This window comes from Schistocerca cancellata, chromosome 2 (genome assembly GCF_023864275.1).
Source record: "Schistocerca cancellata isolate TAMUIC-IGC-003103 chromosome 2, iqSchCanc2.1, whole genome shotgun sequence".
Classification (NCBI taxonomy): domain Eukaryota; kingdom Metazoa; phylum Arthropoda; class Insecta; order Orthoptera; family Acrididae; genus Schistocerca; species Schistocerca cancellata.
Window position 1 is genome coordinate 649939180 of NC_064627.1, and position 23435 is coordinate 649962614.

Below are 23435 nucleotides of genomic sequence, written 5' to 3' on the forward strand. Positions count from 1 at the left end.
CCTCCCAATTGAATTTATTATCAAGCTGTAATCCCAAGAATTTAACACTGTCCACTTCTTCTATCTTCTTGTCATTGTATGTTAGACATATACTCTTGGGACACCCCTTACAAGTTCTGAACTGCATGTAGTGTGTTTTTTCAAAGTTTAGTGACAAAGAATTGGCTAGGAACCAGTGATTAATGTCCACAAATATTTTATTGGCTGATCTTTCTAAGACTACACTTGATTTGCTATTTATTGCAATGTTTGTATCATCGGCAAACAAAACAAACTTGGCATCTGGTAATGTTACTGATGAAAGGTCATTGATATACACAAGAAAAAGTAAGGGCCCCAAAATGGAACCTTGTGGGACCCCACATGTAATTAGTTCCCAGTTGGATGATGCCTGATAGCTTGATACATGTCTCTTTCCTAATAACACCCTTTGTTTCCTGCCAGAGATATAAGATTTGAACCATTTTGCAGCATTTCCTGTTACACTATAATATTCTAGTTTACTTAAAAGGATATTGTGATTTACACAGTCAAATGCCTTTGACAGATCACAAAATATACCAGTTGCCTGCAATTTTTTGTCTAATGAATTAAGCACATTTTCACTGTAAGTGAAGATAGCCTTCTCAATATCAGAACTTTTTAGAAACCCAAACTGTGACTTTGACAGTATGTTATTTGAGATAAGATGGTTATAAAGACGACTGTACATTACTTTTTCGAAAATTTTTGAGAATGCTGGTAACAGTGAAATTGGACGGAAATTTGATGCTATTTCTTTATCTCCCTTCTTAAACAGTGGCTTAACTTCAGCATATTTCAGCCATTCAGGAAATATTCCACTGATAAACGACTGGTTACACAGATAGCTTAATATGTTACTTAGCTCAGAATCACATTCTTTAATTAACTTTGTTGATATTTCATCATACCCACTAGATGTTTTTGATTTTAAAGATTTTATGATGGACATTATTTCTGTTGGGGTAGTGAGGGTCAAATTCATATTATGGAAGTTACTTGAAATGTCTGGTCTAAGGTAATCCATAGCAGCATCTACCGAACCTGAAAACCCCATCTTTTCAGTAACAGTTATAAAATGTTTGTTAAAAAGTTCTGCAACACTATACACATCTGTCACCAATGTATCATTTACTCTTAATGCTATTTGTTCCTCTTCATGTCTGGTTCTACCGGTCTCCTCCTTCACTATATCCCATATTGTCTTTATTTTGTTATCTGATATGACTATCTTTTCCTTGTAATATATTTGCTTTGACATCCGTATTACAGTCTTTAATATTTTGCAGTATTTCTTATAATGTGCTATAGCATCAACATTGGAAATGTTTCGGATTGACAGATACAGTTTTCTTTTTGTTTTACAAGATACCCCTATTCCTCGAGTAATCCATGGCTTCTTTGTAGATTTTCCTCTAACCTTGGTAAGTTTTGGGGGAAAGCAGTGTTCAAATAAGGTAAGCACTTTATTAGCAAAAATGTTATATTTTTCATTCATGCCATGAGCACTGTAAACATCAGTCCAGTGAATGTCTCTGAGGAGTGTCCTAAAATAATCAATTTTTGGCTTACTGATTACCCTCTTGAGCTCAGATTTAACAGATTTTATATCCTGTTCAGTATTAACATTTAACAGAAGGAACTGCATGTCATGGTCTGAGAGGCCATTGACTATTGGTTTTGTAATATAATTTTGTTCTTTGGACTTTTCTATAAAGATATTATCAATGGCTGTTTGTGAGCAAGTGGCTATCCTAGTGGGGAACTTTACTGTGGGAATTAAGTTGAATGATAGTGTTACTAACTCAAATAAGTTCTTATTCGGAGAGTCTTTAAGGAAATCTACATTGAAATCACCAGCAACCACTATTTCTTTGTTTTTGGTTGTTAAATGGGCCAGTACAGCTTCAAGGTGGTTTACAAACAGATTAAAGTTACCTGCAGGTGCTCGATATACACTTAATATTATGAAAGATTTTTTGTGAAAATCTAATTCTGTTGCACATGCTTCCATATGCTGTTCTAGGCAAAATTTATGAATGTCTATGTTCTTAAATTTATGACAGTTCCTGATGAATGTGGCAACTCCTCCTTTCTCCATTTCTGATCTACAAAAGTGAGATGCTAACCTAAACCCTGTAACACTTAAAAGTTCTATACCAGTGGTCACATGATGTTCAGAGAGGCAGATTATGTCAGCTGGGTTTGAAGACTCTAATTCATCTATGCAGATAGTTAATTCATTAATTTTATTTCTCAGTCCTCGAATATTTTGATGCAATAAAGATAGCTGACATTTCACATTGGGTGGAGTTAAAATATCTGCTGACAGTTGAAAATTCTTAACCAATGGCTGTTTATGCTGATGTAATAAGCTGGAATTATGTTTTTTGATTTCTTTCTCAAACTGAAGGTTTGTCTCAGTTCTAACCTCTCTTAAAATTTGCTTTCTTTCTGTCCTCCCTACCCTAAAAAAGGGTCTTTTCTGAATCCTATAACCACTGGTATTTTACCACTCATGACAGTGCCTCCCCCCTTTAACTTTCCTGCTATTTCCCCAGCCAATTTACCCTTCCCCTTCCTGTTGAGGTGAAGGCCATGCCTAGTATAATCCCACCTACTGAGAGAATCAACATGAACCACACCAATGTGTGACCCCGCACCCGACATGAGCAGCCGTTCCAGCTCCAAATTAACTCTCTTGACAGAAGAGTTCAAATGAGGTCGGTCATGGCGCCCAAGAACAGATACAAACTCAACACTAGTATGCTTCGATGCTGATGCAATCTTCGCCAGGTCACACTCTATACTGTACCCAGGATCTCTGTCAATACTGTTACCTGCCCCACCCACTATAACCATGGTGTCTTCCTTAGTGAAATCTTTGCAAAGTGATCCTAAATCCTCTGTCACCTGCTCCAGACCAGCACTAGGTTTAAAAAAATTGGTGACCTGGTATTCTGATCCTAGTTCATCCTGCAAGAGTTGGCCAACACCTCTTCCATGAGAACTACCTAACAACAACACTTTCTTTCTCTTTTCTGATTTCCCTACATCTTACTTTTCAATTTGCTGCTGAAAGTTTGTTGTGCCCTGTCTACACCTGCAACTGCTTGAGGCTCACCAGCTTCTAACTGAAGCAACAGGTCAAATCTATTTTCCACATTCACCATAAAGCTGTCAGACAAAGTTCTAGGCCTGTTCCTCCTGTTGCCTGTTGCCACTTCCCACCTCTCTTTACCCTTCTCCCTCCTTAACCTGTCAAGATCTCCCCTGGCCTTGTCTAACTCAGCCTGAAGGGCAGCAATTTTCCCCTCCTGTTCCAGTATCTTCCTATCTCTACTACAAATCCTACAAAACCACTGATGAGTCCATTTACTTCCCCCATTCCCACGCCACTACAGTCACCCACATGGAAAAAACTACAGCACCCATCACACCAAAGCCCCGACCTAACAATTCTACGGCAAGTCAAGCACTTTTCACTCATGATAAACGCAATAGTTGATTAAGAATAAGTCAGTTAAATTACAGATAAACACGAAAATATGGTTACACAAATTTGGCCTATACGCAACTGTGTGTAAACAAAAACAGAAGTGCAAAGTTTCTGAAACAACAAGTTAAACTTTACGCTACTTAAATAATGAAGAGGTAAGCTAAGTTAAATTGCTGGAGAGAGCAAGGAACAACTAAACGAAATTCTATAGATTTGCTGCAGCAGAACGTAAACAAAAAATATGACTGTACGGTCTTTTCGCGTTTTCTGCTATATTACGTAAAGAAAAATGAAACCTTTAATGGTACACTTAAACGGCACACTAATACACTTATTTACCACGTAATCAGTACTAATCTATATGTTTTATAATCTAAAATAACTTATCTTTACGAGAAGACCAAAACTCGCGCTAGTCGCCTGGCTGCAGGGCTGCCAACCTCTTAATTAATGAACACATTTTTAGTCCTTCTCATGTAGGTACTCTCAGAAACAAGTTATTTCTTTTTCTGCTGGCTACCAGTTTGTAAGAACAAATCCATCAATGGGATAGGAGCATTTGTCCAGGAGAAATGATTTCAAGTTAGATTTAAAACTTGTTTGTTTTGCTATCTGTTAGACATGTTTTATTAGTGTGCAAACGATCAAAAATTTTTGTTGCTACATACTGAACTCCTTTATGAGACTCTGACAGTTTTACTAACGATTAATAAAGGTTATTTTCCTCTCTAGTATTGAAGAGGGACATAATTGTTTTTCTCACATTGTTTGGATTATTTATGATGCCTTTCATTAGCGAATAAATGTATTGTGACAGCACAGATAAAATGGTTAGCTGCTCAAAGAGGAACCTACATGACATCCATGGGTAAACACCACATATTATTCTTACTGCTCGCTTTTGTGCAATCAATACTTTCTTTCCAAGTGGTGAGGTACCCCAGAAAATTACTCCATAAGACATTATTCAGTGGAAATATGCAAAATATGTCAGGAGCTTGATTTGTTTGCTTCCAAGATTAGCAATTATATGAAAGAAAAAGAAGCTGAACTTAATTGTTTGAGAAGCCTAGTAATACGCTTCTTCCAGTTCAAGTTTTTATCAGTATGTACACCCAAAAATTTCGAGCATTCTATCCTATTTACTGACTCCTGTTCATGTGCTATATGAATTGTTGGCATGATTATTTGTTGTACAGTACTGAATATAGTGTGTTTTTTCAAAATTTTGGGAAAGTCAATTTTCTGCAAACTACTTTATAATTCTTATATTATTTATCATCTCTTCTGTTGCTTTCACTCTACTGGGATTTACAATAACACTACTATCATCTGCAAAAAGTACCAATTCTGCTTGTTTAATGTTAATTGGAAGGTCAGTCACACACAAGGTGAATCACCCAAAACTCAAAGAAATGGAAAGTGCTATTGATGTGCAGTTTTCACGGAATGAATTGGTATTCAGGGGCTTGTATTTTTAGCCAATAAACAGATTGGAATAATACTTAGAAAGTTTATTTCTTGTGCAAACATACACTTTTGTTAACGGAACAATGCCTATTGAGATTAAAAAATTAAAAGTGTAGGGTAAATTAGAATGTCAGTAGTGCTTGTTGCAGGATTCTAGTGTGAGCTGTTTATGAGATATTGTATTTTGAAAAATTCCCACACCAGCACTTGTTTGTACCAGTCAACCTGCGTAGTTGCTAGGTACGCTGCTGTTATGTTTACTTACAGTGTGCTTGTGTGTTCCATGAGTACATTGTGACTTGCCAGTCAGTTAGTGTATGACAAGTCTAAGCAATAGGTTGCGAGTGGATGATGAGATTTGTCAAGTTAGAAAGGTTAAGATACTCATGGTGTATGGAGAGTGTAGGAAGAACGCAGTTTATTCTTATACAGTGTATGTGGCACAATATCCCAATAGACATCAACCAACTTGGCAATTATTTTATGAATTTCTTCAGCCAGTTATGTCATAGTGGTAGTGTACCAGCTAGACAATATAACAGAAGGAAACAAGTGATGACAGAAGAGGGGGAAGTTAATGTTTTTGTTGCTGTTGCAGTTGATCTGTACCTTAGCTCCTACACAATTGTACGAGGAAATGGCAAGAGTCAGCCAAGTGCCCTATGCATTCTCTGTCAACACAGGTACCATGCCTGTCACATCTCTCTCCACCAAGAGCTGTATGGAAACAATTACGAGAATCATGTTAACTTTTGTACATGGACTTTACGATAGGATATTCCAGATGTATTATGTGCTTGTTTAGTGATGAAGTCACATTTACCAATCATGGACTGATAAATTGCTCAAACACACATACTGCTGGTCTTTTGACAATCCCTGTTGGCTTTGTCAGGTGGAATATCAGCATCCATGGAGTGCAAATTCGTGCTGTGGGATAGTGAACCATCAGCTCATAGGTCTGTTTTCCACAGACATAACACTGAATGCAGAAAAGTATCACAGCTCCCAATAGATCACCTTCTGCGGATGCTAGAAGAGGTACCTCTACAGACTAAGTTGTGGTACCAACATGATGGCTCTCCAGCCCATAGTGCACAAAGTACTACAGCATGTCTTCATGAATTGTTTCCAAATTGTTGGGTTGGACACAGAGGACCTGTTCCTTGGCTGGTTTCTTTCCAGGATTTACAGCACGTAGACCTTTTTCTTTGGACAAAGCTGAAAGATGCTGTCTACAATGGCTTATCAACCACACTCAATGATGTATTGCTGCAGCCTGGTTGTACATCTTCACTGAAATGCTACCACATGTGCAGCGTCTTTCTGTGCCAGATTGGAAGCATGTATTGCCACTGCTGGTGGTCGTTTTGAACACAACCTGTGATGGTCAACTGTCTCATTACTGTCAGAATCCGCACATCTAGTGTATGCACATGTGTTGTTCTTTGGCTTGTGATACTACAGGTATTGTACAAGTGTTGGTATGGGAACTTTTAAAAATACGATATCTTGTAAATGACACACACTAGAATCCTGCAATGCACACCAGTGACATTCTAATTTATCCTACTTGTATATTGTTAATGTCAATAGGCATTGTTCCATTTAAAAAGTGTATGTTTGCACAAAAATACACTTTCTAAGTATTATCACAATCTGTTGATTGGCTAACACTGTGAAAACAGCACATCAGTAGTACTTTCCATTTTCGCAGTGTTTGTGGTGCAAGTTTTGGATGATTCAACCTGTATAAAAGGAATAGCAGTAGATCCAAAATTGAAACCCCGTGGGACTGCCTTTGTCATTTCTCCTCGGTCACTAAATTTTCTACCCTTCCAACATTGTTTGAATTAATCAACACAACTTTTTGCATTCTGTCTGTTAAGTATGATGCAAACCAGCTGTGCAGAAAGCCACCAATTCCATAAAACTCACGTTTTTCTATGAGTGCAACATGATCTAAACAATTAAACTCCTACGAAAGATCACAAAAACTACCAACTGGTGATACAATTTGCCTTAAAGCTGGTGGATTCTTTCCAGCTGCTAAGTTTTTCTTCCTCCCTAAATTATTTGTACTTTTTTTCCTTGAAAATCCTGAGATTTCTTCTATACTGTCATTTACATCATATGTGCACAACACCTACAAATCTCAAATATTGCATCAGGGCTTATCCAACTTAATTTTATCATTTATTGCTTTCCTTTGCATATTAATTACAAAAAAGAATCTTTAATTTCAGATTTTGTTATCGTTGTTCATATGTAAACATATACCTGAATAGAGGCTTCCTGAAAGTAGATGAAAAAGATATAGAAATAAATGAGGCATTCATACAGTCAGCAACAGAAATATGTTAGCAACACTTGCACTCATTTAATTCTGGAGTAATTAACATTGTTACTGAAACAGAAACCTGTAACTAGGCAAACTAACCAGCATAAACTCAACAGAAATTATTCTATATCTGAAAGTCCTTGTCAAAAAGGAACATCATCTACTATTCAGTTACTCGGAAAAGTAAATCTTTAATTTTAATTTGTAAAAACAACAGCTAACTTCAGTTTTAATTATTAAGGCATGTTGGAAGCCATTTTAAGTCTGTGGCGAGTTTGAAAGGAGAAAAGCCTATGCCCCCCAATACGAGGAAATGTATTGCAGATGATTTAGTACAGATTATCAGGCGGAAAGTGTACAGTGTTTTATTTAAATTTTGTGTTTGGGATTTCCCCGTCATGATTTAGTGAGTGTCTTTAATGACTGACTGTGAACTTGGTAATTATTTTCATCGCAGTGTAAAACTTCAATAATGACCATCATCTACTGTGACAATACGATCAGACTACAAACAGTTGTACTTCCAATAGTTATTTGCTGTGCATGAAGTTTTTGTATTGATATAAATATTATATTTCATGGACAGTGATTTAAGAACTTTATTCAGTTACTGTTAATTATGCATGTTTGCCTTACATGGACTTCAATGTTTAACTATGATAGTGTCAAGTTACTAAATGTTACATATTATCGGATATCACTCAACTATAGCTTATGGCTTTCCATTTATTTGTACTGTAATTATAATAGATGAGACTCAATGTGGCCATAAGCAGAAGTTTATTCAACATGTAAGTGCAAGTAAAGTGTTTACTGCAAATTTTCAGTGTGGACTACATTATTAGTAGTATATAATCACCACCACCAACTTTTCAGCCAGATTCGACAGAGTTGCAGCTATCAAGGGCATATTGTACAGGTAATGGGTAGGCTACAAACTGAATATTTTAAACTACATGTAAAAATTCTGTGCATCAGTAATGCATTGCATGTATCACTAAGAACAATACATATTAATTTGGAACAGCTTTTCAGAATTCTGTTTGAAATTCCATCAACACCACATGAGCTTTTGTTTTCCAGAATTTTTGTAATTCTATTAATTTCAGCGAAGAATATTGACGCTACTTCCACTTACTTGAAGTATTGTCAAATGACATTTTTAATATATTCTCTTGCTTCTTCAAACTTAAAATTTTAATCCTTTTGCTACTACATTTAAGAAGTGATTGTTGAAAGTATATGCAACTTGTGAATTATCAGTCATAACACTGTCACTTACAGAAGCTACATCATTGAAAATTGACATCCTGCTGTCATGTGGTATGCTCGAGCCCAACTGAACAGCTCTGTCAGGAGGGTCAATATGGAGCTGCTTTGGGTGGCTACTTGGACAGGCATCTGTTTGGTTCCTGTTGATGCTATTGGTAGTTGGGACTTCACAAGGCTTGGCCTGCATCTCAACAGGAAAGGGAAGGGTAAATTGGTCAGGATGATAGCAAAATCTTTAAGGGGATTGGGGTGGGTAGCACTGAAGCTCATGGGAGTACCTCTTTTTCAGGCTAAGATCGGTGTCCAAGGATTCAACATTGAACGAAATTAAGCTTAATGAGACGCTCAGACAAGCAAGTACTTGAGATGTTAAAGTATCACAAGATTCTTATATAAGTACACAGAACAATAATGTTAGTATACTGCATTAGAATATCATGGGATTAAAAAACAAAGTAGATGAGCTTCTTGTTTGTTTAGAAGATTTAAACTGAGGGTGGAACATTGCACAGCCACAGGTATGAAAAGGCAAATTTTGGTGAATATAAGCTTTCATCACATGTAAGTAGAGCCTATGGAGAGAGGAGGAGTTGCAGTATATGTTAAACTTACCATAGTGCAAAAAATTTAGAAACTAAACAATTTTGTGTAGAGCAACATATAGAAGTGCATGGCTGTGAGCTTAAACTAAATAATGGTACTTTTATAATTGTAGCTGTGTATAGGTCCCCATAGGAAAATTCTTAGTTACTTCTAATAACTTGGATTCTTTGTTGTGCTATCTGTCAGACACAGGGAAGCAGATTATTATTTTGGGGATGTCAATGTAGATTTTACAGCCCTCCAAAAAAGTGCATTCAATTAATGATTGAACAACTGCAAATTTCAGGGAAAGGTTGCAACCTTTAGATTGGGTTGAGGTGTACAGGGAACCTGATGTTAATTTAAAATTTAACCTGTTTCATGATACCTTTATGAGTAGATTTGAAAACAGTTTCCCAAAGAGAACAGTGAAAAATAATTGTAAGAAATCATCTAAAAAGCCCTGGCTTACTAAAGGGATAAAAATACCTTGAAAACAGAAAAGGGAAATGTATCTTATAGCTAGAAGGAGTAATGATCCAGAAACAGTCAACCAGAAGTATGTGCATTAGGTCTGAGATTAGCACCACTGATAATGAAATTAAAACAATTTGGAATATTGTTAAAAGGGAAACAGGACAACCAAGAGCACAAGAGGACTATTTATATCAAACTGAATGAAAAGTTTGTAAACAAAAAGTCAGAAGTAGAAATATTTTTAATAATTTTTTTGTGTGTTGTCGAGAAAATAGGATCCAGCTGTTCATTAGAAAATACAAGGCTGTACATGGAAGAGGCAATACCTATGCAATTTGATAAAACTGAAATTCACTCCATCTCTCCTCCTGAAATTAGGAAAATATTAAATTCACTCAAAAGTAAAAGCTTGCATGGAATTGATGGCATTTCCAACAGAATATTAAAAGCTTGTTCCCAACAGATAAATATATTCTCAGCCACATGCTCAGTAGCTCACTGAAACAGGGCACTTTTCCGGACAGGCTGAAATATGGTACTGCATAAAAAAGGGGATACGTCTGATGCTAACAACTACCACCAAACCTCAATTCTGACAGGTTTATCCAAAATTCAGTGTATTCAAGAATAGCTTCACATATTTGTAAATATGAAGTACTAACAAAATATCAATTTGGTTTTCAGAAAGGCTTTTCAACAGAAAATGCCATATATATGCTTTCACTTCTCGAGTATTAAATACTCTGAATAATTGAACAGCATCAATTGGGATTTTTTGTAATCTCTCAAAGGCTTCTGACTGTGCGAATCATGAAATTCTTCTAGATAAGCATAAGAATTGTGCTATGAGTGGGACAGTGAACAAATGATTTAATTCGTATTTAATTGGAAGAATGCAGAAGGTTGAAATTAACAGTACACAGTCTGCAAAAATCAGCAGAGTCCACTAACTGGGGAGCTATCAAGAATGGAGTCCCATAGGGTTCAGTCTTGGGTCCTTTACTGTTCTTAATATATTTTAATGATTTGCCACTCTGTATTCATGAAGATGTAGAGCTAGTTCTTTTTGCTGATGATATAAGTATAGTAATCACACCCAACAAACAAGAATTGTAAATAATGTCTTTCAAAAAATTATTAAGAGGTTCACTGCAAATGGACACACTAAATTTTAAGAAAACACACTATATACAGTTCTGTACAGTAAATGGCATAACTTCATTGATAAACATAGACTTTGAACAGAAGTCAGTTCCTAAGGCAGAATATTCAAAAATTCCTGGGTGTACATATCAATGAGAAATTGAACTGTGAGAAACACATTGACAATCTGCTGAAACATTTAGGTTCCACTGCTTATGATATTAAGGTTACTGCAAATTCTGGTGATAAAAATATCAGGAACTTAGACTACTAATTCATCATTAAGGGGAAAAGTATTCATTGCACAACAGCATGTAATCAGAATAATAGCTGGAGCCCACCCAAGATCACCTTGCAGACATTTATTTAAATATCTTGGGATATTCACAGTACCTTCACAATACATATATTCACTTATGAATATTTGTTATTAATAAACCATCTCAATTCAAAAATAATAGCAATGTGCGTAGCTACAACACTAGAAGAAAGGATGATCATCACTATTCTGGGTTAAATCTGACTTTAGCACAGAAAGGGATGAATTATGCTACCACAAAAATCCTTGGTCATCTACAAAAGAGCATTGAAAGTCTAACAGACAGCCAACCAGCATTTAAAAACAAATTAAAAGAATTTTTGAATGACAACTCCTTTTGTTCAACATATGAATTTTTTGATATGAAATAGCAATTGCAAAAGATTAGATAATTTTTTTAGATATGAAATAGAAAAAAGAATTTTCTGCACAAAGAAAACTTATGTTAAGCTTACACATCAAACATCATTACCGAATGTCGTATTCACAATCTACAGAACAAGTGTTAATGTAATGTAACAGCAGGAAAAACTACAGTATCCTCTTGAATGTAGGATGGTTTTGGATCAGATGTGAAATGCTGGGGCATTTGTTCAACAGATTTACAGCCAAGATGAAAAAAGAAAAAGACAGAGTCATACACAGGTATAGCCAAGATGCTTAGTATGCCAGTCCTGCACTGCAGATATGGAACCATTTTAGTTATGTATGAAAGAAAAACAGGAAGCAACATACAGATCTGGTAGAGAAATTTAGTTTGGATACTGGACTTAATTCAGGATTCAGTACAACCACCCTTGTAAACATTATTCTGAAATGGTACAGTACTGAGGGTAAAAATTTTAAAAGTATCAAATAATAAAATTGCAGTGGTTGGTATTTTCTGCAACGTATCTAAGGCATTTAACCATGAGATCCCTGTATTCTCCTAGATAAATTGAGGTTTCCTGGGATTAATGGTATAGCAAATCAATGGATGACACCATATCTAGCCAAAAGAATGCAGAAAGTTGTACTTAGTAATTCAACAAATGTAGTCCAGAGACATTATTCTGATGGGGAAGAAATCACATATGGGGTTCCCTCGGCTCAATCTTAGGTTCACTATTGTTCCTCATACATGTAAACGATCTTCTGTCTAATATACAATAAGCAGAATAATCTCTTTTTGCAGATGACACTAAAATCGTAATCAATCCAAGCGTACATAGTTAAACAGAAGAAATGGTACACAATGTTCTTAAAAGGATAATTGAGTGGTTTTCTGCAAATAGCCTCATCCTCAACTTTGAAAAGACGCACCATATTTAGTTTGGGGTAGTACACAAATGATAAGTTTAAGACATAGTGAAGAAATAATAAATAGGGTGGACATTTCAAACTTCTTAGGTTTAAACTGGAGAATGTACATTTAGTTCAGCCACATTTGCACTTGCAATCATAGCAAATCTCGGGGAGAAACAAACCAGTAAATTTACACATTTTGCTCATTTTCATCCAATAATGTCACATGGAATAATGTTCAGGGTTACTCATCCTTAAGAAAGAAAGTCTTTGCTGTTCAAAAACATGCTGCAAGAATAATATGTGGTGCATGCCCACAATTATCTTGTACACATATGATTAAAGAGTTGGGCGTTTTGTCTACAGTTTCACAATATATTTATTCCCTCATGAAATTTGCCATATAAAATCCAGTGCAGTTTGATAGGAATAATGCAGAATTACAATACCAGAAAGAAAAATGACATTCATTACTCTGCATTAAGGTTGTATTTAGCACAAAAAGAAGTGCACTATGGTTCAACTGAAATTTTTAACCGCTTATCCAGTGTCTGAAAAACAGTAAAGCAAAATTTGAAAATAAACTGAAAAATGTTTCTCCTTGACAACTCCGTTTATTCTGTAGAAGAGTAACTATTATTGTAATGTGTAAAATGTGGAGGGTAAGAATTACTTACCTCTGAACATTTTTAAAAAATAAAATAAAAAACCTATAAATTTTCAACACATAGGCACATTTATTTTTGATGTGAATGTAAAACGATCATTCCACATCATTATGATTTATCATGCAAATGGTCCATTGAGCATGAAAGTACCTACATAAATAAATGAATAAGTTGGAATACTTCCATTAGTTGATGTGAAATGAGGAAAATTTTATGATGGACCACATTGTGAAAGGGAACAATGCTGCTAGTAATATTAACTCATTGCAAGCACATTGCATTTGTTCTGAGAATACTCAGCACAGTGAGACGCTGTGTCAAATGATACCAGCTAAATGTGTAAAAATTAATGGGGCATTATTTCTAATTAAAAGACTGTATACAACGCTGCACAATCTAATAAGTTCTGCATATACATTTATGACAAGTATATATTTCCAATCCTATATCTGTCCAGCATCTAAGTAAGATATCATAAATCAAGGTGAACAACATGTTTTGCTATTTATGGGAATAAATTATTTGAACAAAGAATTACAATTAACAGGAAAGTTGTCAAGAACACTTTTGTCTTTCTCTAAGATTTGCATCATTGGATGACAGTGCCTAAGTTTATCTTGATCATCAACAGATTTGAATTACATCCCATCAGAACACCTGGCACATGACACACAATATAAATGAGGGTAAAAACATCAGTAGCACAGTTACTTCACCACACAGTGGACATAATGAACTTTATAGTTTTAATGCATAGGCTTAGAAAATTTCTCTGTAAGACTGGGACAGATAGATATATGTGTGTGGCAGATAGCTAACTGTCATACGACAAGCAAACCACAGTGTAGAAATGGAATATAAAAGGAACGCATGCCATAAATTAGGTGAGAAATTACACGGAGGTGCACAAAGTATCATCAAAAGTAATTCTGTTCTTGAATCTTTAACACAGGCATGTTACCTTTCAAATTGCCCACATAATGTTGTTTGTTGATACGAACAGTGAGTGAAACCATGAGCTTATAATAATGACAGATAAAGGAAAGCTGATTGTTGCACAAAAAATGAAGGTAGGGCTACTATTCTTAGAAACAAAGAATACAACAGTGACAGGAAGACATTTTTCTGATCACATTGGTACAATGTGAGCTTCTTATCCACAGAATCTTCGAAGATTACTTCACTTAGTCGAATATACTAGACAACACAAAGTAATGCTAGTGATTTTTTGTCACATTTTGAGTAAATCAATAGGACCCAGAACAGTTAGAAATCTCATACCATAATAACTGTAAGCTTGTGGCAAGATGTATAAGACAGAGATTTCAGTTTGCAATTAAAATGCCTACAATCACAATCCTGGCAGAAACGACTGTTTTTTAACATTCTTAAACAGGGCTCTTTTACAAAATTGAATTCCTCACTATCCTAAACTGCTGGATTTTTAAACCATTTCTGAGCAACGACAGAGACAGACATGAACAACCAAGTCACAACACTGCTGATATTTGGGTTCCTGTATTGGAAAAAGAAAAGTGAGAAAGATGGAAAAAAAAAAAAAAAACACTAACCATTGATTACTTACGGTTCCCTCAACTCTGGGTTAGGAAGTACATAGGAAAGCACTATGAAGTAGCAATCAACAATGAAATGCTGGTAACAGAAGAGTTTTGAAAACTTGAAATTATAAGTAGTAGAGAAGGCTAGTCAATAAATCAGAGGTGCTACAATGACCAACTGAATGGACAGACTTAGATGAAACCAAACTGGTGGCAGAATCCAAAATTGAATGAGGCAAATAATAGGGAGTAAATAGCTTTTACTATACCATTGGAAAGGAAGTGAAAAAGAAAATAAGTATAACAGAATGGAAAATTTACATGAGAAATGATGGCAGTAAATGGTAAGTGTGAAAAAGAAAGTTACAGAAACAATAAAAGCAAGTATACCAGATGGAGGCTGGGGGGCGTGGGTGGTTGGGGAGGGCTTTAAAATGTGGTATTGAACCCCCCCCCCCCCACACACACACACACACACTGAAACCTTGCTTGTGGTGACAGACTGATCTGCAGCACAGCCTGAGGCCTAGGTTAGGTTGGAAGGTGACACTTTGGTTGTGAGTTGGCAAAGCCAACAAATGTGGAAAAACAATATCTGGTTGTGGTAACAAACTGATCGGTTGTAAGCCTAGTGCTTACAGCTGCGCCATACTGAAAAATTCGAGGGGAGTCCTTTATGTAACTTTTACTGGCTGGGGTAATGCAAATGACATAAAACACGTTCTGTGGTACTGAAGTTGGTAGCAGACAATTCCTCCTTTGATGTAATATGTCTTACGATAAGTTATAAAGCCACTGAATTTGGTAGCAGACAAGTCTTCCTTTGATGTAATCTGTCTTATTATAGATTATGAAAGGGTAACAATAAAAGATTACATTGGGGAATTTTCTCTGCAGTGGAAACCGACTGTATCAAAATGAATTGAGTAAAGGCAAGAGGGCAGTTCAGGATGTTACAAGGCTGACGGAAAACTTCAATGAATGGTGTGAGAAGTACAGTAATGTTTTTATATTAGTGGATGACAAGTTGGATAAAAGGACAGAGTTCTTACACAGTTAACATAACATAAATCTGTCACAGAGTACACTACGAAAGACAGTAGACATAACACTGGCACTTGTTTCACCAAGCACAAGTTGGATTTTTCTTGTACCAGCAAGCATTATAGATAAATATTAAACAACTACTACCTTACCAATTTATTGTTGTTGCTCTTTTCATATCTTTCAAAGAGACGCAGCTCATGCTTGTTCAGAGATATTGTATCTGAGAGCTTTTTTCGAATTATTTTCTTCATTCGTTTACCAGGAACTACCCTAGGAAGAATTCTAACTGTAAATCGTCCTGATTTCCAATGATTTAAACAAAATTTACATATTGCATATCCACCAAAGAATTTGCTTGGTGGTTCAAGACCTTCCTTTGCTAAAATTTCCTTGCAAAGAGATCTGAAAAGGAAATAAAAAAATAAAGTGTCAAAAACAAAAATTACAACTTATGATCTAAAGGCATACTGTGAAGTAAAGCTAAATATTAGAAAAGAAAGATGAAAATTGGGGTTTAATACCCCATCAACAAAGACATTATTACAGGCTGAGCACAATCTTTCATTGGGTAAGGGTCAGGCAGGAAACTGGTCATCACCCTTTGAAAGAAACAATCACAGTACTCACTAAAGTGCTAAAATAATGGGAAAATAAAATCAGGATGGGCAACACTTACCTTAAATGTGAGTCTAGTACTTTAAACAATTGTCACCTTTCCCCATATACACATGTACTCTCCAAACCACTGTTTGGTGCTTGGCAGAGGATATTTCCTGTGAAAAACAGCCCTATTACATTTCTAATTTATGCGGAGAAAACTGACTGTCTCTTTACATGCCCTAATCTTTCTCTTTTCTTATTTTTATGCTCCCTATGCAAGATATATAATGATATGGCCCCTTAGGAACATGGGTGCCACGGAGGGGAAGGAAGCCAATGTGCCGTCTGTGTGCATGCTGGGAGGAGTCATCCCAGATGTATGGAAAGGGTGCTTCCAGATGCCATGAAGAGTACAATTTGTAGCCAACAGCAGGTGGTGGCTCATGCCGGTACCAATGCCATGTGTCACTTTGGATCGGAGGAGATTCAACTAGCGGAAATGGTAAAGACTGCCAGTCATGCTTGCAAGAGTAAGGCGGAGCTCACCATGTGCAGCATCATCAATAGAACCAACTGTGGTCCTTTGGTGCAGAGCCCAGTGGAGGGTCTGAATCAGAGGCTCAAGCAGTTCTATGACCGTGTAGGCTGCAGACGCTTAAACTTGCGCTATCTGGTGGTGGGTTTCCAGGTTCCGCTTAATAGGTCAGGAGTCCACTACACACATGAAGTGGCTACACAGGTAGCGGGGGCTGTGTGGAAGGGCCTGGATGGTTTTTTAGGTTAGAGGGTCTCAGGAAACCACGGAAAGGATGTCTGTCTAAAAGGGAGCAGGTAAAAGATAGTAAGGTAGTTGTAAAGATGATTGGTATTGTATTTGTAAATTGTCGTAGCTGTGCTGGGACAGAACCAGAGCTCCAAGACCTAACAGAAAGCACTGAAGCTGAAATAGTTATAGGTATGGAAAGCTGGCTAAAGGCGGAAATAAGTTCAGCCAAAATTTTTTTCAAACCTAACAGTGTTCAGAAAGGATAGATTTAATACAGTTGGAGGAGGAGGGTTTACTGCTGTCAGAAATAGTTTACTTTGTAGCGAAATTGAAGTAGATACTTCCTGCGAAATAGTGTAGGTAGAGATTACACTTGACAATCAGACTAAACTATTAATTGGATTGTTTTACTGACCTCCAGACTCAGAAGATATAGTTGCTGAACAGTTCAAAGAAAACTTTAGTTTCATTTAAAATAGGTACCCTAATCATACATTTATAGTTGGTGATGACTTCAATCTACCCTCATACATTTAAAGCTGGCGGCAGGTGTAAAACATCATCTGAAACTGTACTGAATGTTTTCTCAGAAAATTGTTTTGAACACTTAGTTCATGAGATCACTCTAAGCGTAAATGGTTGAGAAAGCATACCTGACCTCTTAACAACAAATAATCCTGGACAAATAGGGGGTATCATGACTGTTACAGGGATTAGCGACCACAAGGCAGCTGCTGCTAGGCTGAATAGCGTAACACCCTCAACCATTAAAAAGATATGCAAAGTACATCTATTTGAAAAAATGATAAAAATTCTCTTAACATATTTTTAAGAGACAGTTTCCTCTCCTTCCGTTCTGATCATGTAAGTGTAGAAAAGATGTGGAATGATTTCAAAGAGATAGTATCGACAGCAATTGAGAGATATAGCCTATACCACATAAATTAATAAGTGGTGGTACTGTCCCCCATGGTACACAAAATGGGTCAGTCGCTGTTGCAGAAGCAACGAAAAAAGCTTGCCAAATTTAAAAGAACGCAAAATCCCAAGATTGGCAAAGTTTTGCAGAAGTTCGAAAGATAGCGCATATTTCAATGTGAGATGCTTATAATAATTTCCACAACAAAACTCTGTCTTGGAATCTGGCAGAAAACCCAAAAAGATTCTGGTAATACATAAAGCACACCGGTGGCAAGATGCAATCAATAACTTCACTTATAACAATGGTGAAGTCACTGATGACACTGCCGCAAAAGCAGAGTTAATAAACTCGGTTTTCCAAAACTCTTTCACCAAAGAAGATAAAGTAAATATTCCCGAATTCCAATCAAGAACAATTGCCAAGATGAGAATCATAGAAGTAGATATTCTCAGTGTAGCAAAGTAGCTTAAATCACTAAATAAAGGCAAGGCATCTGGACCAGATTGTATACCAGCCAGGTTCCTTTCAGAGTGCTGATACAATAGCTCCATATTTAGCAATTATATACAACTACTTGCTCACAGAAAGATCTGCACCTAAAGACTGGAAAACTGCTCAAGTCACATCAATACCAAAAAAGGGAAATAGGAGTAATCTGCTGAGTTACAGGCCCATATCACTAATGTCGATTTGCAGCAGGGTTCTGGAACATATACTGTGTTCAAACATTATGAATTACCTAGAAGAAAATGATTTATTGACACAGAGTCAGCACAAATTCAGAAAATATCGTTCTTGTGAAACACAACAAACTCTTTATGCGCATGAAGTGATGAGTGCTATCGACAGGGGATGTCAAATTGATTCCATATTTTTAGATTTCCAGAAGGTTTTTGACACAGTTCCTCACAAATGTCTTCTAATCAAACTTCATGCCTATGGAATATTTATTGCCTTAGTTGTCCTGACTGGATTCGTGATTTCCTGTCAGAAAGGTCACAGTTCATAGTAATAGATGGAAAATAATCAAGTAAAACAGAAGTAATATCAGGTGTTCCCCAAAGAAGTGTTACAGGCCCTCTATTGCTCCTGATCTGTAATAAGTACGTAGGAGACAATCTGAGTAGCCCTCTTAGATTGTTTGCAGATGATGCTGTCATTTACCATCTTGTCAAGTCTTTTGCCCCCCCATGAACCATGGACCTTGCTGTTGGTGGGGAGGCTTGCATGCCTCAACGATACAGATAGCCATACCGTAGGTGCAACCACAACGGAGGGGTATCTGTTGAAAGGCCAGACAAATGTGTGGTTCCTGAAGAGGGGCAGCAAGCAGCCTTTTCAGTAGTTGCAGGGGCAACAGTCTGGATGATTGACTGATCTGGCATTGTAACGCTAACCAAAATGGCCTTGGTGTTGTGGTACTGCGAACGGCTGAAAGCAAGGGGAAACTACAGCCGCAATTTTTCCCGAGGACATGCAGCTTTACTGTATGATTAAATGATGATGGCATTCTCTTATATTCCGGAGGTAAAATAGTGCCCCATTCGGATCTCTGGGCAGGGACTACTCAAGAGGACGTCGTTATCAGGAGAAAGAAAACTGGCATTCTACGGATCGGAGCGTGGAATGTCAGATCACTTAATCGGGCAGGTAGGCTAGAAAACTTAAAAACAGAAATGGATAAGTTAAAGATAGATATAGTGGGAATTAGTGAAGTTCGGTGGCAGGAGGAACAAGACTTCTGGTCAGGTGAATACAGGGTTATAAATACAAAATCAAATAGGGGTAAGACAGGAGTAGGTTTAATAATGAATAAAAAAATAGGAGTGCGGGTAAGTTACTACAAACAGCATAGTGAACACATTATTGTGGCCAAGATAGACATGAAACCCATGTCTACTACAGTAGTACAAGTTTATATCCCAACTAGCTCTGCAGATGATGAAGAAATTGATGAAATGTATGATGAGATAAAAGAAATTATTCAGATAGTGAAGGGAGACGAAAATGTAATAGTCATGGGTGACTGGAATTCAACAGTAGGAAAAGGAAGAGAAGGAAACGAAGTAGGTGAATATGGATTAGGGCTAAGAAATGAAAGAGGAAGCCACCTGGTAGAATTTTGCTCAGAGTATAACTTAATCATAGCTAACACTCGGTTCAAGAATCATGAAAGAAGGTTGTATACATGGAAGAACCCTGGAGATACTAGAAGGTTTCAGATAGATTATATAATGGTAAGACAGAGATTTAGAAACCAGGTTTTAAACTGTAAGACATTTCCAGGGGCAGTTGTGGACTATGACCACAATCTATTGGTTATGAACTGTAGATTAAAACTGAAGAAACTGCAAAAAGGAGGGAATTTAAGGAGATGGGACCTGGATAAACTGAAAGAACCAGAGGTTGTACAGAGTTTCAGGGAGAGCATAAGGGAACAATTGACAGGAATGGGGGAAAGAAATACAGTAGAAGAAGAATGGGTAGCTCTGAGGGATGAAGTAGTGAAGGCAGCAGAGGATCAAGTAGGTAAAAAGACGAGGGCTAGTAGAACTCTTTGGGTAACAGAAGAAACATTGAATTTAATTGATGAAAGGAGAAAATATAAAAGTGTGGTAAATGAAGCAGGCAAAAAGGAATACAAACGTCTCAAAAATGAGATCAACAGGAAGTGCAAAATGGCTAAGCAGGGATGGCTAGAGGACAAATTTAAGGATGTAGAGGCTTATCTCACTAGGGGTAAGATAGATACTGCCTACAGGAAAATGAAAGAGACCTTAGGAGAAAAGAGAACCACTTGTATGAATATCAAGAGCTCAGATGGAAACCCAGTTCTAAGCAAAGAAGGAAAAGCAGAAAGGTGGAAGGAGCATATAGAGGGTCTATACAAGGGCGATGTACTTGAGGACAATATTATGGAAATGGAAGAGGATGTAGATGAAGATGAAATGGGAGATACGATACTGCGTGAAGAGTTCGACAGAGCACTGAAAGACCTGAGTGAAAACAAGGCCCCGGAAGTAGACGACATTCCATTAGAACTAGTGACGGCCTTGGGAGAGCCAGTCCTGACATAACTCTACCATCTGGTGAGCAAGATGTATGAGACAGGCGAAATTCCCGCAGACTTCAAGAAGAATATAATAATTACAATCCCAAAGAAAGCAGGTGTTGACAGATGTGAAAATTACCAAACTATCAGTTTAATAAGTCACAGCTGCAAAATACTAACGCGAATTCTTTGCAGACAAATGGAAAAACTGGTAGAAGTCGACCTCGGGGAAGATCAGTTTGGATTCCGTAGAAATGTTGGAACACATGTGGCAATAATGACCCTATGACTTATCTTAGAAGAAAGATTACGGAAAGGCAAACTTACGTTTCTAGCATTTGTAGACTTAGAGTAAGCTTTTGACAATGTTGACTGGAATACTCTCTTTCAAATCCTGAAGGTGGCAGGGGTAAAATACAGGGAGTGAAAGGCTATTTACAATTTGTACAGAAACCAGATGGCAGTTACAAGAGGCGAGGCGCATGAAAGGCAAGCAGCGGTTGGCAAGGGAGTGAGACAGGGTTGTAGCCTCTCCCTGATGCTATTCAAACTGTATATTGAGCAAGTAGTAAAGGAAACAAAAGAAAAGTTCGGAGTAGGCATTAAAATCCATGGAGAAGAAATAAAAACTTTGAGGTTTGCCGATGACATTGTAAGTCTGTCAGAGACAGCAAAGCACTTGGAAGAGAAGTTGAACGGAATGGACAGTGTCTTGAAAGGAGGGTATAAGATGAACATCAACAAAAGTAAAACGAGGATAGTGGAATGTAGTTGAATTAAGTCGGGTGATGCTGAGGGAATTAGATTAGGAAATGAGATACTTAAAGTAGTAAAAGAGTTTTGCAATATGGGGAGCAAAATAACTGATGATGGTTGAAGTAGAGAGGATATAAAATGTAGACTGGCAATGGAAAGTAAAGTGTTTCTGAAGAAGAGAAATTTGTTAACATCGAGTATAGATTTAAGTGTCAGGAAGTTGTTTCTGAAAGTATTTGTATGGAGAGTGGCCATGTATGGAAGTGAAACATGGACGATAAATAGTTTAGACAAGAAGAGAATAGAAGCTTTCGAAATGTGGTGCTACAAAAGAATGCTGAAGATTAGATGGGTATGTCACATAACTAATGAGGAGGTATTAAATAGAATTGGGGAGAAGAGGAGTTTGTGGCACAACTTGACCAGAAGAAGGGATCGGTTGGTAGGTCATGTTCTGGGGCATCAAGAGACCACCAATTTAGTAATGAAGGGCAGCGTGGAGGGTAAAAATCGTAGAGAGAGACCAAGAGATGTATACACTAAGCAGATTCAGTAGGATGTAGGCTGCAGTAGGTGCTGGGAGATGAAGAAGCTTGCACAGGATAGAGTAGCATGGAGAGCTGCATCAAACCAGTCTCAGGACTGAAGACCACAACAACAACAAAAGTCATCTGATGGCCAAAATGAATTGCAAAATGATTTAGATACGATATCTGTTTGGTGCGTACATTGGCAATTGACCCTGAATAAAGAAAAGTGTGAAGTTATTCATATGAGTACCAAAAGAAATCCGCTGATTTCAATTACGTGGTAATTCACACAAACCTGAAGGCAGTTAATTCATACTTAGGGATTACAATTACAAATAACCTAAATTGGAACGATCATATAGGTAGTATTGCAGGTAGGGCAAACCAAAGACTGTGATTCATTGGCAGAATACTTAAAAGGTGCAACAGGTCTACTAAAGAGACAGCTTACACCTTGCTTGTCACCCTATTCTGGAGTACTGCTGTGTGTTGTGGGATCCGTATCAGGTGGGACTGACAGATGACATCGAAAAAGTTCAAAGAAGGGCAGTTCATTTTGCATTATCATGAAATAGGGGTGACAGTGCCACAGACATGGTACGTGAATTGGAGTGGCAATCATTAAAACAAAGGCGATTTTTGTTGCAACGGGATCGTCTCATGAAATTTCAATCATCAGTTCTCTCATCTGATTGTGGAAACATTCTGTTGGCACCCACCTATGTAGGGAGAAAGGATCATCACAATAAAATAAGAGAAATCAGGGCTCACACAGGAAAATTTAAGTGCTCATTTCTCCCGCACGCTATTCGAGAGTGGAACGCTAGAGAGACAGTTGGTTCACTGAACCCTCTGCCAGGCACTATATTGTGAATAGTAGAGTAATCACACAGATGTAGATGGCAGCAGAATCAACATACAGTCTTTCCCAAATATAGGTTTATTAAATTTACTCAACAGCATTCCCTGTTAATCACATGGGAGAATTGGAAAGTATCACACAGTAGTTTTTTACTCCCCTGTTCTTGCAGCTGGAATGTTGAAATTTCAATACCATACATTTTGAAGTTTGCGCTACAAAGGGTATCTTGTTTTCATGTACAACTCTAGCGTGAGAAGCCCAAACT

At 37.1% G+C, this 23435-nt stretch overlaps 1 protein-coding gene across 1 annotated transcript in view; it reads right to left on the reverse strand.

Moving 5' to 3' along the window:
* Positions 1-23435, reverse strand: part of LOC126162328 (uncharacterized) — a 35113-nt gene that overhangs the window by 3825 nt on the left and 7853 nt on the right. Inside the window, exon 2 of the mRNA XM_049918758.1 lies at positions 15832-16084. Coding sequence (XP_049774715.1) covers positions 15832-16084 — 253 coding nt within the window. The remainder of the gene's footprint in view (positions 1-15831; positions 16085-23435) is intronic.